Raw genomic sequence first — 15,885 nt, 5'->3', positions numbered from 1 at the left:
AAAAAAAAAAATCAAATTTAATTTTTTTGTGAAGTCCGCTTCACGGCGTGAAATGCTAAGGTTTTACGGCATGAAACAATTAATTCACGCCCTCACAAAAAAAAAGAGTTTAATTTTTCTGTAAAGTCTGCTTCACGGTGAAACACTTCGTTCATACCCCCACAAAAAAATTAAAATTTATAAAATTCGTGAAGTCCGCTTCACGCCGTAAACTGAACCCTGCTAGTTCACGACGTGAAAGGGGGTTCGTCGACTCTCGAAAACACCCCTATTTTAGAGGCTTGTATCTCCTAAACCGTATATCCGATAAAGGCGCTCTAGGGATCTTTTTAAAGTCAACATCAAGCTCTTCAACTTTGGTCTTGGCCGTCCGAAGTCAAAATTGATCGTTTTCGCCTCTGACCAGCAACCTTAAAATTGATCGTTTTCGCCTTTGACCAGCAACCTTAAAATTCGACCTAGAAAGCGAGACAAAAAACAACCTGAAAAGCGTAAAAAATCATAAAAAATAGCGCAAAAAACGACGTCGAGCCATATTTGGGCTTCTTATCGAGGGTCAAAACAACAAAATCACGAACAACTCAGGGAAACAAAGTTATAGTACTCCAAAAGTACTACAACTCTCTCATACATAGTTTTTCAAAATTCCTTTTGGAACACCCTCAAAATTCACCTGCATATTTCACTAAAGAAATCACATTATATTTCCATGTTACACCTCATAGCACATAGGATGCATGCACCTACAACTAATCTTATCAATGATGAACCTTCACATACATCTCTAGATGGAGAGACCATGGTGGCCATGGACACAAGCCTGGCCCATGGTATGACCCAGCATGCCTTGGATAACCATCGACCTTGTAGGTACTCTCCAAAGAGCTTCAAAAATTATAACCTCTGCTTTCACTCCGATTCAACACAAGTATAGCCTCGCCATAGCTTACTATTAGCCACGGAGAGGCCCCATATGAAGAACTTCTACATCTTATATACCTTTTATGCCATCTTGGCTACCTACCACACCAGGGCTACCCAAAGATTATCTTTAACGTGCCCTGTTTTCACTCCAATTCAAAACAAGTATAACCTTGTCCTCGTTGACATATTAGCCATTGAGAGGCCCCATATGAAGAAATTCTACATCTTATATACCTTTTATGCCACCTCCATAAGCTACCTACCACCATAGCTACCCAAAGATTATATCTAACATGCCCTACTTTGACTACAATTTAACACAAGCATAAGCTTGCCATGGTTGACACATTAGCCACGAAGAGGCCCCATATGAAGAACTTCTACATCTTATATACCTTTCATGCCACCTCAATGAGCTACGTACCACCAGGGCTACCCAAAGTTTATCTCCAACATGTTCTGTTGATCGATCCCAAATCTACCACTTAACCTCACATTACTAATTTCATGTCATGTAGCTTGGTGCACACCTCTCTGGCCTAGTAATAATCTTCACCACTAATCTGGGTGATATCAGGTCATGCAACCTAGTAGGAAGGGGCATATTCGCTAGCTAGTATGGTTTTGCTTTACCCATCCTATTGTAAGGTGCTTTGCCATCTTACTTGCCCGAATAGGCACCTACACTAGAACATATAAAGTGCACTTACCATGAGCGTAATGTCAAATAGGGAAAGTCTTTGAACTTCGGGTACATACTTGCTAAGACACTATAGTAATAGTGACCAGACCATTTTTTAGTTTTGGCCTGCATAGTGTGAACACTAGTCAAGTCAATTTTGACAATTGTAAGCATACATTAATTCCCTTATAATACTTGTGAGGTCTTCTCTCATCTACTCTTGCTTCCTTGTATACTTCCTAGTGTGAACACTAGTCATTTATACATAAGTCAATTTTGACAATAGTAAACATACATTCATTCCCTTTAATACTTCTTGTGAGCTCTTCTCTCCTCTACTCTTTCTTCCTTGTATGCTATTGAATCTTGCTTACTTGTTGGATTCATGCTAGATAGGTTTGATTGTAGGCCTCTCTCTTTTGTTTTACTTTTTCTCCATCCACCTTTTGTGAGAGAGGACCACCGCTAACCTCTTCTTGCATCCATCTAAGCATAGAGAGTTCTTCCTTTACCCCCCATAACCTTGGAGCATTTCGATGTGACAACAAAGTGAGGATGCGCCGGGTGGACGAGCTAGCATACCCACATCAAGGAGTTACATTGTGGCTCAAAGATAAGTTCTAACATCACTTAAAATGCCTAAGGTAAGCTCTTAACTTGGAACACATGAATGGTTATGCCATTAGCAAAACAAAGACTATCATCTTAAAGAAGTGAATGATGTCATTGTTTGTGGAAACTAACATGCTCTTGTCTTCACTACTACCAACCCCTCCTCTAATGGAGATTCCCAATCTCCCATCATAGATTGGAGCTTCCTCTTCCTCCATTTGGTGATGATGAGTAACACTGTCCATAAAAACCTTGTGCACAAAACTAGGAATCCTTCAAGAATTACAAGTAAATGTAGAAAGGGTTTAGGGTTTTACAATCATATTACCCACCTTCATATATATTCTCCTCCGTGGGATGCCCCTTTCCATGTGGGTAATCCAACCACTATGGACACACATATAATTCCCAACGTGAACTAAAAGAGGCATGGTACATGCTCTCATCATTGTCTATATGAGATCATACTTGAAAAAGGTAAGATATATGCTCTAATCACTATATATGAGTCCATGCTTAAACAACAATAGGTGGCATAACATTCAAGACAAATGAGGATCACAAGTAGCACAACCACCTACCTAGAATTTTGATACACATGTAATTATCAAGATTCATAATCAAGGGTGAAAGTAACGAGGCACATAAGGAGCATAACCCCCTACATAAAAATTTGATTCAAATGTAATTATCAAGCTTCATAAACGAGAGTGAAAAGAAAAAATATATTCCACATATCTACCTAAAGAATAGGCATTGTGAGGAATGCTCTAGTTCGGTTGCTTGTCTACACATTTTTCATATCCTTTCACAAAGGTCAGGGAAGGCATCATGCATATGTAAGTATATTTTCTCCTCAAAGAAGGCCTCAAAGCTAGGGGTGCACCCTCACTCCCTTGACGATAGACTTGCCTTGATTAAACATGTAGCCCCAATATGTCTCCTTCTTCATGTATAGCCTAAACTTGTTAGCATCACCAAAATGTGCAAATGTGGCAACATCCTTTGACTTGTATGTATAAGTGTCTTTTCCCCTTAAAGAAGGCCTCAAAGGTAGGGAATATATTTAGTCCATGTTGCACCCTCAATCCCTGATGATAGACTTGCCTAAATTATACGTAGCCCTAATATATCTCCTTCTTCATGTATAGTTTAAACTTGTTAGAGCATCACCAAACTGTGTAGATGCAGCGACACCCTTTGAGTTGTTCATATGCAATATCTCCATTTGATATGTAAGAACTTATACTTTGCTAATTAAGAAATACTTATACTTTACAAGATAAGAGTATATGAGTTAGAAACATGTATGGGATCTATGGTGGTCCTTTGGAGGAGAAGGCCTTTAGTAAACTCCTCACATGGTACCAAACGCATGCCATGTTTTGTTAGACTGTACTTCAAGGTTTATATATATTATGACTAGTCCTTTTTTTGTGTGTCTGCATTAAAAGATGTTATATGGTAGCCTTTAAAGCTCATTTTGGGCATGGGGGGTGACTTACCCACCTATTATCCCCATGAGGACCATTTGTTTATGAATGAAGAAATTTCATGATTGTAGCTAGAAACAAATTATAAATGCTAATTTACAAATATGTAGTGATTTTATTGTAAACAATAACTATACTTACACAACATATCTACAACAAATCTAAAAAATTTTAAAACAAAAATTGGTGAATAAGCTTCCACCCTTGGATCGGTTGACTTTGATGATGATTTATTATTTGTTGTAGCAATAACTAAACTTACAAAAACATTGAATGCTAATAAAATGCTATCTACACCAAATTAAAAAATGATTGATCGGTTGACGGTTGACTTTGATGATGATTTATTATTTGTTGTAGCAATAACTATACTTACAAAAACATTGAATGCTGTTCGAAATTATAATTTCCACCTCCTAAAAAAATTCAAAATTTAGTTATATTTATATTTCAGTATAAAGAAAAAGCTTGTTCAAAATTATAATTTCCACATGAAAAGGAATGATGTAAGGCTCACCTCCCGAACCGTGGGCCACACACATATAGTGTGTGTGTGTGAATGGAGAAATCCCACGGTCAGGATTCACAGCTAGTTTAACTACACACCATTGGAGAGGCCCACGCGACTCACGTTGCTGACACCCTTTATTTTTTTTTATTTTTTATTTTTGTTATAACAGCGAAATATATTAAAGAAAAATGAGGTTACAAGAGCCCATGTGGAAGGTCCATGGGGAGACACTAAATCCAAATGCACCCTTCAGAAAGAAAGGGTAAAACTATGAAACAGAACAGAAACTGTGCTACATCATAACCTAACCAGTTCGGCCAGCAGCAGTAAGTGTAAAAAGGAGTACAACAGATCAAAGACAACTCCTGATGACCAGCCCCTCTTCCATTCCGGGAGGGAGGATATATAAACAAAGAGTGCAGGAGCTTGAGGTCAAAACTGCAGCATAATAACTCTGCTGCCCAAGTTTGACATAAAAGAACTGCCGCATAGACTGAGGAGTGGCCAACCAGCCCCATTCGGAGCTAGCCTGACTTCTATTCAGGCGTGAGACTGAGAAAAACATGAGCAGCAGCTTAAGACCATGGGGGCTTAAGGAACCCCACATAATCTTCATGAATCCTGGACAAAGTACTGGGAATTCTGAAGCCTTCTTTGACATTCCCGATGAAGCTCTTGTAACATAGTTTCCTTTGTCTGGCCATGCGAGGAGGCATGGAATCTCTTCCATTTCCTCCAAGGTAAGTCTTGCCACCGGTCCACCTCCATGGGAACACCACTCGGCTGTAGCTGCTGGATTAGCTTGAGCACACTGTCAAGAAAAAGATAAAAGTGGCGATCAGTTTTACTTTCATATAAAGCTTCATTACGTTGATTCCATACATGCCAAAGAAACAGAATTCTGACGGACTGCCACGTAAAAGGATCAAGTGAGTGACATTCTCCTAGGAGGACTTCTTTCCAGCTCAAAGGGATTTTCCTAATCTTTTTAAAAGCCTTGTTCAAAACATCCAGGAATTGTTTGGTGTCTGGGCAAGAGAAGAAGAGATGGGGGACAGTTTCCAGCTTGGAATTACAGCGGGGACAAAGGCCGTTACCATGCCCGAACTTAAGGGCCTTTTCAAGGGTCCATGTCGCCTTATGAATGACAAGCCAGGCCAAAATGGCGTGTTTCCTTTCATGGGCGAAGGCCCAAATGAGCTTAAATCGGAAGGCCCATTGATGTTTGTTCCAGGCCAAAGACCATCTCTTATTGAGCTTGAGAATCAGATTTCTAGCTTGAAGAGTGCTTGGTAACTTGCCCAGATTACTGGAGTCGCCCCACCGGATGGCTTTAGAAAAGTTTATACAGTCACAAATCAGCCCCGTGGGAATCGGAACCTTAAGAGCATTACACCTCTGAATGACCAACTCGACTCCGCCACGGGACAAGATGAATTTATTGCAGATTTGGTCTCTGTTTAAAATTCCAGTTGAATCACATAAGTCACCCCAAACCTTAATACCAGCTTTGAAACATGAAAGACTGGTCTGGACCTGCTCCTTGGAGATCGGGGACACGAGATGACCAAACCACACTGAGTCAGCTGCATAAGCATATCTACCTCTCTTGGTAAAGGTTTGAAAACAGAAGAGCCTTTTGTAATTCATCCAAGACTCCCACATCCTACAGCACAGTTTACTGCCTATAGGGGAGAGATCGGCCTTTGAGAACAAAACTTCATTGAGAGAGAAACCCTTCCAAGATCTTTTACCTTTGAGCCAAAATTTGTCAATATCCCTTTTGAGTAAGTCAGCCCAGACATCGTTAGAAAAGATGGCTCTATGAACCCATTTTGCAGCAAGCTTTTCAGCAAGCAAACCAATGTTAATGATGCCTAGACCCCCTTGATCTTTTTCCAAGCAGCATGTCTGAAAAGCTACTTTGCTGATCCTCTTACTCCCCAAAGATCCCCCCCACAGACAGCTCCCCATGATAGAGTTAAGGGATTGGAGTTGGGTCTCAGAGGGTCTCCAACAGGCCAGGAAGTAAACAACCGAGGGGATAATGAAGTGATTGAGGACAAATGCTCTTGAAGCAACCCCTGTGTTGATGTGACTCCATTTCTTGACTTGATTCTTGAGTTTTTCAAGGACATAGTCCCACCTTTGTTTGGAAGAGATGTTAAAGCCCATGGGGATTCCAAGAAGCCTGAACACAACACCATCTTGGATATTCTTACAACCAGCGGATAGAATCGAGGGGGGGGGAACCCCTTCAAAGACTCTGAAGCTGGTCTTGGAGTGGTTAACCTGCGAGCCACTGGCCAGGCAGAAGGTCTCGAGGCAAGACATGAAGTGGGCAGCAGTCTGCACATCGTTCCGGAGCAGCACATTCGTGTCATCAGCAAAAAGCTGAAGACATAAAGGATCGGTCCTGTTGGGGATCTCAATACCCTTGATATTCTTATCAGTAATATCCTTGTTAACAAGCCATCCCAAAGCATCCGCGACAATAGCAAAAAGAAGGGGGGACAGGGGACAGCCTTGTCTTATAGATTTCCTCAGCGGAAAAGCACCAGTGAGGGCTCCATTGACTGCCACCTTGGAAGAAGCATTTCCAAGCAAGGTTTGGACATACTTTATAAATTTCCTATTGAGCCCAATATCTTGCAGGGATTGGAAGAGGAAAGACCAGTCTATTCTATCATAGGCTTTATCAAAGTCTATTTTGAGGAAGATGTAGTTCTGACCGGAGTTCTCAGCATGCTCCATACCCTCCCAAAGACTAATGATAGCATCAAGAATATACCTTCCCTTTATAAAACCCTTTTGCTCCTTGAGGATCCACTCGTCCATATAGGGGCTGATTCTGCTAGTCAGAATATGAGCAAAGACTTTGTAGAGGGACGAGAGACATGTTATGGGTCTCCAATTTCCAAGATCTTCTTTCTCATCCTTTTTGTGAATCAGCTTGATAACTCCCATATTTGTCCTTTCAGCTAATCCTCCTTTTCTCATGGCTTCCCTCCAGATATCAATGATGTGAGGTGACAGATCATCTCTGAAAACAAGAAAGAATTCGTTGGGAATACCATCTTCCCCCGGAGATTTGCCTTTTTTGAGATGAGAGATAGCCTCCTTGACCTCCTTTTCAAAGAAGGGGGAGTCAAGCTTACAGGCCAAAGCGGGGTTAACAACCTTCTTTCTAATGCTGGCAATTTTGGCCCTAGCAGCAGAAACTTCTTGAGAGGGAGGGAGGGCTGTGGAAAACAAGTTAGAAAAGTGCTCCTTAATAACCTGCAAGTTGTCCACATCATCGGTAGCAAGGTGGCCATTGGGCTTCTTGACCATAGGGATGAGATCCCTGACTTTTTTCCTTTTAAGGAGAGCAAACATCTTAGGGTGAGGAGTATCAATTTTCCCCGCCCAAACCTCCCTGAACCACAATCTAGTGGCCTTAGCCGCTAACAATTCTTCGAGTCTGAGCTGGTTCTTAAGCTCAATCAAAGAGTGATTGACCTCACCATGCTTAGACCGATAAATGTCTTGAATCTGGTTCCTGATTTGAATTCTACGATTCAGGCGGATCGTAGAAACCTGCCTCTTATACTCCTTGCAGATAGAATGAACCTTATTCACCAAACTTTCCCATCCCTTGGATGGGGAAATAAACTGATTGAAAGAATCAACAATGGAGGCTCTAATCATCTGTTGGATGCAGGGGAGATGGAAGAGGGAGGGGTCAAGGTGGGGCCAACCAGCCCTTCCCTTGGCCTGGCCTAGGGAAAGGTTGCATATCAAAGGGATGTGATCTGAGATGGTTAGAGAGGGGTCCGTAGTGACTTTGGTTTTTAAAAACATATCAATCAAACTCCCCGAGGCATACAATCTGTCCAATCTGGCAGCTCTGTGACAGGAGCCTTTTTGATTGTTAGACCAAGAGAAACCAGTTTTAGAGGAAAGATCAGAGAGATCTTTCTCCCCCTTTAACTCATCCCATTTAATCTTTTCAAAACCACTAATGGTACTGCCAAGAAGTCTGCTTCTGTCAACCTGGGCTTCGACCATGTTGAAGTCCCCAATGAGAAAGATGGGACCCACAATCTGAGTGATAGCCTGCCAGGTATTGGCTCTCAAGCTAGCCAAGCAAGGGGCATACACCGACACCAAAGTGAAGTTGAAGGGGATGCCCAACCTAACAGCGGTCCAAGAGTGGTTCACATCCGACCAAGCATCTAAAATGGCATGAACCCACTTCATGTGGATGCCAATCGCCGTCCCACCTTTCCCAGAGTGGTGATTGGTAAAAAACCACCTAGCGTTCCTAGAGATTTTTTGAAGGTTCATAAGAAGCTGCTGCCCCCCGATTTTGAGCTCTTGAAGACTGATAAGGTCATAATCAAAAGTAGAGTCCCTTAACCACCTATTTATAGCTATAGCCCTCTCCGGATTGGTGAGGCCTTTACAATTGAACGAGAGAAGGTTCAGAGAGTTCATTTCTTACTTGTTTTTGAAGGTTTCCCCGCAGATACGGAGGTTCTTAGAACATCTTGGCTTTTTTCCTTTTTCCTTTTCATTTTCGACCCCATAATAAGGGGAGAGAAGTCCTCCTCATCATGTTGTTTCATTGGTGAGAGGGACATCCTCCTCATCAAAGAAGCATCTTCTTCGTCCAGTTGGGTTTTGAAAACTTCATCAACGCGCTGGGTTTTGTCAATGAAGTCCTCATCCGATTCCATCGGGGAATCGAGATCTTGGCTAACTAAACCGCGGTCCTTGTTAGGGACTCTTCCCGGGGATGGTTGGTCAGCCCCTATATGGGCTGAGCAGCCAGCCTCTTTGGCCTGCAGTTGAACTTCTAGGCCGTCTTGAACCTCAGCTAAGAGGGGAGCATACCTGTTGGCTGGGATATGCTAATTAGATTTGTTGTTTTTAGCCTTGGACACATGTTTCCTCTGAGGCAAGACAAAGGCCTCATCTTTGGCTGGGGTCTTATCATTGGAAGCCGGATGAACGAGATCAGGGCAATCTCTAATGAGATGTCCTTGTTTATTGCAATTAAAGCATGCGTTCGGGAGGTTCTTGTAGGTCAAAATTTGCTCAAAGATAATCTGACCTTCTCGGTTTTTTAGGGGAACTTTTTCTTTGAGTGGCTTAGAGGTGTCAACCTCAATGAGCATTTGATGAGCCCATTGAGGATTAACAACTTGAAAAGGTTTTTGTCCTAGGACCTTGCCTACGGCACCTCCTATCCTCTTAGCCCAAATGGAAAATTTGGTGGGCATATCTGTAAATTCTACCCACACCGGAATTTTAGTTGGTTTTGGTCCTTTGGGGTCAAACGATTCATACCATCTGAAAAAGGAAATGGGGGTATTTCTGATAATCCACTGTCCACTATTTATAACAGCAGAGGCGCTCACCTGATCTTCAAAAATGAACATATAATACGCGTTGGGCAGATGCTGTACAGAGGCAACTTTGATTCCCTTTTGTTCCCAATTAGTTCTGATCCAGAACTTCAGGGTGTCTACAGGCGGTCTCGCACCATGGCATAGCCCAATCAGAGCGTGGGAGGACAGATGGTCCTGCCACGCTGCCAATTCGTCATCGTCACATATAACCGCACCATCATTGTCAACATCTACATCACTGGTTTTTTCCTCAAAGGTAGGGTTCTGTGACAGATTTAACATTGAATTATCAACAGCAACTTTAGGGGGATAAGGTGGAACGATATGACCTGGTAGAGGAAGGCGTACAGCCTCTGCGAATGATATCGGAGGAGACGAACGTGTCTGACCAGCATGGCTCTGCAGGGGGCCGTCGAGAAGGGACCCCCGGGAGACTTCAGAACCGACCAGACCTTCAGGCCCTTTGTGTTGACGAGAAAAAGGAGACGATGTCTTTCGTGAAGCGAACGATCCCGCCACAGGCCTCGAAGGAGCCTGATGCAGGACAAGAGACGAAGGAGTAGGAGCTTCACGATTAGAGTACGAGGAGGACGCAGACCCAGCAAGGACGACATCTTGCAGTGACATTCTGAACAGAGTTCCCCCCTCTCGGGGGGAGGAGGAGTATCGCACGGAAGTTCAGCAGAGTGATTGGAGAAGGAAACCGGGTAGAAGCGCAGGAGATAGCTCGCAACCGGGCTATGGCATGGACGACACCTGGAAAACAAGCAGAACAGAGAGCTCGCATGCAACGGCTACCTCGTTTAGCAATCCTACTCAGCCTTTAGGCAATCCCAAAGACAGTGTCACTGCGACTCCTGAGGGTGGTCGCACCTCAGAAAAGCTGTTGGTCAACCACCACCAATGGTCAATCATGTGGCCGCGCACCTCGAACAAGCTACTAGTCAACCACCACCAATGGTCAATCATGTGGCCGCCCTCGAACAAGCTACTAGTCAACCACCACCAATGGTCAATCATGTGGCCGCACCTCGAACAAGCTACTGGTCAATCATGTGGCCGCACCTTGAACAAGCTACTGGTCAACTACCACCAAATGGCCAATCACGTGCCAACTACCAAGCTCCTTTGTGCCATCAGCCAAAGAAAGAGGGTGATCTTTCGAGGCCAAAAACTATCCTAGAGCCCCTTCCAAAAATCTGAGAGAAAACGCTTGGAGAGGCCCTATGACTGCCAATGTACTGCTGCTACTACCGGGGTGTCATCAACCTCTAGCATCTGAATCCTGCGGCCTAGTTACGTTGTACTGCCAATGTACTGCTGCTACTACCGGGGTGTCATCAACCTCTAGCATCTGAATCCTGCGGCCTAGTTACGCTGTACTGCCAATGTACTGCTGCTACTACCGGGGTGTCATCAACCTCTAGCATCTGAATCCTACGGCCTAGTTACGCTGTGGCCCTATGACTGCCAATGTACTGCTGCTACTACCAACCACTGAAGTCCTCCAAGGGGGGCTTTGATCTCTCTAATCTACCATGGGGACCAATAGAAAAAGTGAACAAACCACAACCCTCATCCGCTCCATGGACTACTAATAGAATATTATGCATAGTGTCAACCACTCCTTAGTTGTAATAGCAGAATTGATATCGAGGCAGAATCGATGTCAAGGCTGAGTCTGTCGTCTCTACCCTAGATCCTTGTTGCAAGGCCTCTCTCTTGAACCTTCGGGGGCAATTTCCTATGTGTAAGCCAATCTCCAAGGGACCTCACAAGTCCTATGCTCAACGCACCCCAAGATATATGCGATCGGCGGGCACACAACATAAGGCCACTGGGTAAACGAACCATGGGGTTCCAAATCAGTGTGGCTACTGAAGACGCTCCTTTTAGGCTGCCAGAGCTAACTGCCTAAGGGCCAGCCTAAGGGCCAACCTGAGGTGCTCCCAAGCTTGGGGTAAGTTGGCTACAAATCTGTCCTCAAAAGTTGGGCTAAATCCTCGGGCCCACATCTCTATAAAGATCCATATAGTACTTTGTGGCCAGGGGCCGTGGCCAGGGGTCCCCTAGGCTTGGGGTACAGGCTGAATTCTGGGCCAGGAGGAAGTCCTTCCGAGGCTCACCATCGGGAAGGAATCCTCTAACAATCAGCTTCCCCAGCAAGGTGTGGCTCTCAATAGCGGGGTCAATGATGCCTAGGCCCCCTCTGCGTTGTGGTGGCTAAATGATCACTATCCATGCCAGCTTGACCCGAGCAAGCCTCTAGTTCACTACTGCTGCCAACCCATATGAAGTTCCGGATGAACCATTGTAGCCCAACAAGAAGTAATGTACCACACGGTGGCAAGAAGGACTTGGTTCGCCACCACCACTCGACCGGCTAAGGAGAGTCTCGCATAACTCTAATACAAAAGCTTCTTCCAAATGCTCAGAAGAAGAGGGGCGAGCTGCTGCTCTCCGGAGAGATATCGATGCCCATCTAGCATCCAAGATAGCGGAGTGGAGTGCCCCTTAGGATCCATTGGAAAGCCTCAACTAGGCGCCAAGTCGGGGTGGGTGTAGAGCCTACCCAAAAACCACGACTTGTGCTAGTTGATCTGCACTCTAATGCACGACAAAATATCTCAATCGCCTCAGCGAATCTCTGCAGATTCCCTACATCTCTTGATAGGCATGTTGTTGTGTCATCTGCAAGCTCTAAGTCCAGCAGCTCCTCCTAAGTATGAAGGGGGAGACGCTATCCCTAGAGCCCCGTCTCCTAAGTTAAGAGAAAACTACTCATGGCATCGATGATAAATAGGAAAAGATAAGGTGCCAGAGGACATCCTTGTGTCGGACCAAGCAAGAAAGGGAGAATCTATCACCTCAGGCTCCCTGAATGCGAGCTTGACTGTGAAAGGCTGACTAAAGTCCTGAAACACCATGAACCCACTCCACAAGGAACCCCATCCGGCACATCGTGCCCTCTAGAAAGCTCCAATCAACCCTATCATAAGCTTTCTCAAAGTCTAGAAGTAGGAGTATGAGGTCTTGTTGCCACATCTTGGCCAAAGCTATCACCTCCCAGAAGGTGAAGATGTTGTTCCAATGCTGTGATCCTGAAAAAACCTATTTGAGTATCATGGATCAAGTCAGGGAGGAAAGGTTGAAGTATTTGGCTGATGGTCTTGGCCAAGATCTTGTAGGTAGTCCCAAGAAAGGTGATGGGTCTCCACTGCTAGATGTCCAATCTATCACCACCCTCCTTAGGAATCAAGTGTATCAAACCTTGTGAAAACCTCTCTGGCATGGCTCTTGTGGGTCACAATCTCATTGAAAGGTGCTCGAAGGCCATCTTCCATGAGATCCTAGTGGCAAAGAAAGAAAGAAACTAGAAGCCCATTCGCCTCGTGCATTTTCCCCTAGGAGAGCTGTCAATGCCTCTGCCAGCTCCTCTGCAGTGAAGGGAGTCAATAAGAAGGATTGTAGAGCGAGGGGAACCACCTCTCTCGTGTGCCACCAGCACCTCTCATGCGCATCCATCACATGTGGGGATATTAGGGCATCCGTATTATGAGGAGAGATCAGAAAAAATCAGTGCAATGGCTCTCACATGGGGGAGGTAAAAAAACAATGGCTCCATCCTAGCCGTGCACCCTTCAAATACCATCTCTCCGCCTATGCGGTCGCATGTGCGGGCCTGGCATATCAAAGAAGTTCCCCGTGACTATCACCGACATGGGTCCAAATGTACGCTCTAGCATGGTACCTATACTCCACCCTCCTCTCCTCGATGGATCTAATTTCCATACGGGCGGTAGCAAGTTGCCCCTATATCCCATGGGCCATTGGGAGAACTCTCCTAAAGCCTCTGGGGAGAAGCAAGACCCCTCCCCAGGCTCCTCTCCTACTCATGATATCCCTCCAATCTGCTTTGTGCTGCCTCCTACAAAAATTTGTTGATCTCTCTTAGTCCCACATCTAAGGTGCACACGACAAAGCCTGAAATAAAATCTAGTCTCACCCATATCTGCTCTATCCTATTGCAGATCTCAAAGTCCTGTATGCGGCTATTAGGAATCCTAGTGCTCGCATGCATGTCCTGCTCCAAGGACATAATAACCAAAGCGTGATCAAAAAAAGTGGTGCCCGCCAAGATGCCATTCATGCCCCCATGACCACAAGCCCACTCATCCACTTAAAACCTATCAAGTCAAGAGAGGTTGGGGCCAGTGATCCTATCAGACTGTGAGAATCACAGGTTCCCAGGCTGCCGCCCAAACTCTGGGAGATGCCAAGGGTCCTATCCCTTGATGAGTGCCAGGATCAACTCCTCCCATGCAGAGTACTCTACGCCTGAGACTGTAGCCATGCCTCCTCCAAGTCTGTCCTCTACTACCTCCATCATGTTAAAGTCTCCACCCATGCACCAAAAGTAAGCCTGAGGAAGGGCCTGACGGACTGTGCTCGAGAAGATGGCTCTACCTACTGTGGTGTTTGGGGCATAAACATTGAGGAAGCCCACGTAGTATTCTCCAATCATAATGGTAACCGACTATTCTTGGCCAAAGACTGACACCTAAGCCTATCTTCCGGCAAGACAAACTCCTCCTTGTGTCCCCGAGAGGGGCCAAAAGAGGGAGAGCAAAATGTGTAGCTCCTGCCTGGTAAAATCTCCCCCTTGGAGGAAAAGAATGTCGATGGGTCTCCCAAAACTTTAGCTCTGTGAAGCTCTCCTCTGAGGAAGCCTCACCTCTAAAAGCATTGAGGCCTCCCTAAACCGTGAATGTTCCATGAGGCTATCCACATATCAATCTCTGTGGGAGGCAAAACTATTGGAAGTTCCCTGCACTCAAAGAGCCTTGGGCATGGGTGTAGATAGGGAATAATCACAATTATTCATGGGACAAAGATGTGCCATGTGGATGCGGATCTTGTCCTCCATGTGTCTTGTCTAGCACGAGAGTAGGCATACTCTAGACTCCATTGATCACAATGGAGGTATCTGTAAGAGGGGGGAGGGTTACTACAACTGAGATATGAAGGAACACAAGCAACAACACCTCCAAGTTAGAGGCCACCACCTCCCTATCCAGGTCTCTATGGCTTGAGCCTCCAAGCTCCATCCTAGCCAAGGGCCAAAGGTGGGTGAACATGTGGATGATGCGCCAATCATGAAGATGGTGTGAGAGCTCTATTTCTTGCCCTAGATGGCAGCAGCCACATTGACTCCGAATCCCACTTTTTCCTCGAGGCTGCACTCAAGGGAAAGGAGAATATCATCATGCCATCTCTGGCATAGCGGTTTGGAGTGATGAAACACCACTCTCTGGCATAGCTACTGTCTCCTCAAAAATATATGTCCCTTCCGCCGAAAAACATTAGAAGAAACTATAATCCATAGGCAGCCCCAAGATCCTGGCACCTAGGGACTTTGGTGGGAGAGCCTTCATTGGGGAAGCAACGATGGTCATCTCTACTGGCTCCAAGAATCGATGAATCAAACGGACAGAGCTCGCCAACAGCTGCCTCTGCTCTAGATCAGGCACTACTTGGAGGGCCACAGGAATGCTCAAGAGAGGCTAAGAGAGTGGGGAGTGTAGGCTCAAAGGAAGAGGGCGGGACAAAGGGGACTGCTACATCGGGGAGAGTCGGAGAGGTGAAGATGGCGGAGAAGGAGGGGGGCGAAGGAGGCAGAGGGGGTGGGGGTGGGGAGGCGGAGAAGAGGGAGATGAGAGTGGCTAGGAGCGATCCATCGGCAAGGGAGGGTGATGGGAGGGGTTTTCCAGGGGTCATGGTGCAAGCCAATGGTCCGCCACTCTCGTAAATAAATTTTGTGTTTTGTGGGACATGGATAAACCAACCCCTGAATCAATTATTATGGAAGTAGATAATGTGCTTATGGGGGAAAAATATTTTACTTAAATGGGGTACATTTTTAGGAGCTTGTTTCCGCTGTCACAAATTTGGACACTTTGTAGGTGACTGTCCTACCCTCAAATTACGCCCGCCTACTGATTCCCTACCAGGGGCCAGCAACTTTGGTCAATGATAATGCCCCTCTATCTAAGATGGGTCAAGCAAGACCTATGATTGGTATATAGAATAGAGGAAAAGGGGTTGTGCAATCCCAACTGGCATCCCAACAAGCACAACAAGTAACAATGCAAAGGGGTTGTGACAACGCTTGTGGGAGGCATGGTGGAATTTCTTCTGAAGGAGTTGTAGATATTGGAGACCTCAAAGGTTATGATCTCAGCCATTGGAAAGATCCTCACTTGCAGT

The 15,885-nt window shown here is 45.2% G+C and overlaps 1 protein-coding gene across 1 annotated transcript; it reads right to left on the bottom strand.

Annotated features, from left to right (window-relative positions):
• Positions 1-4,400: 4,400 nt before the first annotated feature.
• On the bottom strand, positions 4,401-10,245 carry LOC147625080 (uncharacterized). The gene is made up of 2 exons (XM_086817934.1): positions 9,628-10,245; positions 4,401-5,033 (listed from the first exon to the last, which is right to left on the bottom strand). The coding sequence occupies exons 1-2, from the start codon at positions 10,243-10,245 to the stop codon at positions 4,575-4,577; spliced, it is 1,077 nt and encodes a 358-aa protein (XP_086674060.1). The 3' UTR covers positions 4,401-4,574.
• Between the last annotated feature and the right edge of the window lie 5,640 nt (positions 10,246-15,885).

This window comes from Cibotium barometz, chromosome 24 (assembly GCF_041138505.1).
Source record: "Cibotium barometz isolate CiBa-2024 chromosome 24, ASM4113850v1, whole genome shotgun sequence".
Classification (NCBI taxonomy): Eukaryota; Viridiplantae; Streptophyta; class Polypodiopsida; order Cyatheales; family Cibotiaceae; genus Cibotium; species Cibotium barometz.
Note: the sequence above shows the minus strand (reverse complement) of the source record. Positions and strands in the feature narration are given on the sequence as shown.

Bases quoted from the DNA above. Each gene is read 5' to 3' on its own strand.
- LOC147625080 (XM_086817934.1), bottom strand. From the start codon at position 10,245: ATGTCACTGCAAGATGTCGTCCTTGCTGGGTCTGCGTCCTCCTCGTAC. The intron at 5,034-9,627 runs GTGAGCGCCTCT...TTTTCTTGACAG, and splicing joins TGTTCATTTTTGAAGATCAG to TGTGCTCAAGCTAATCCAGC.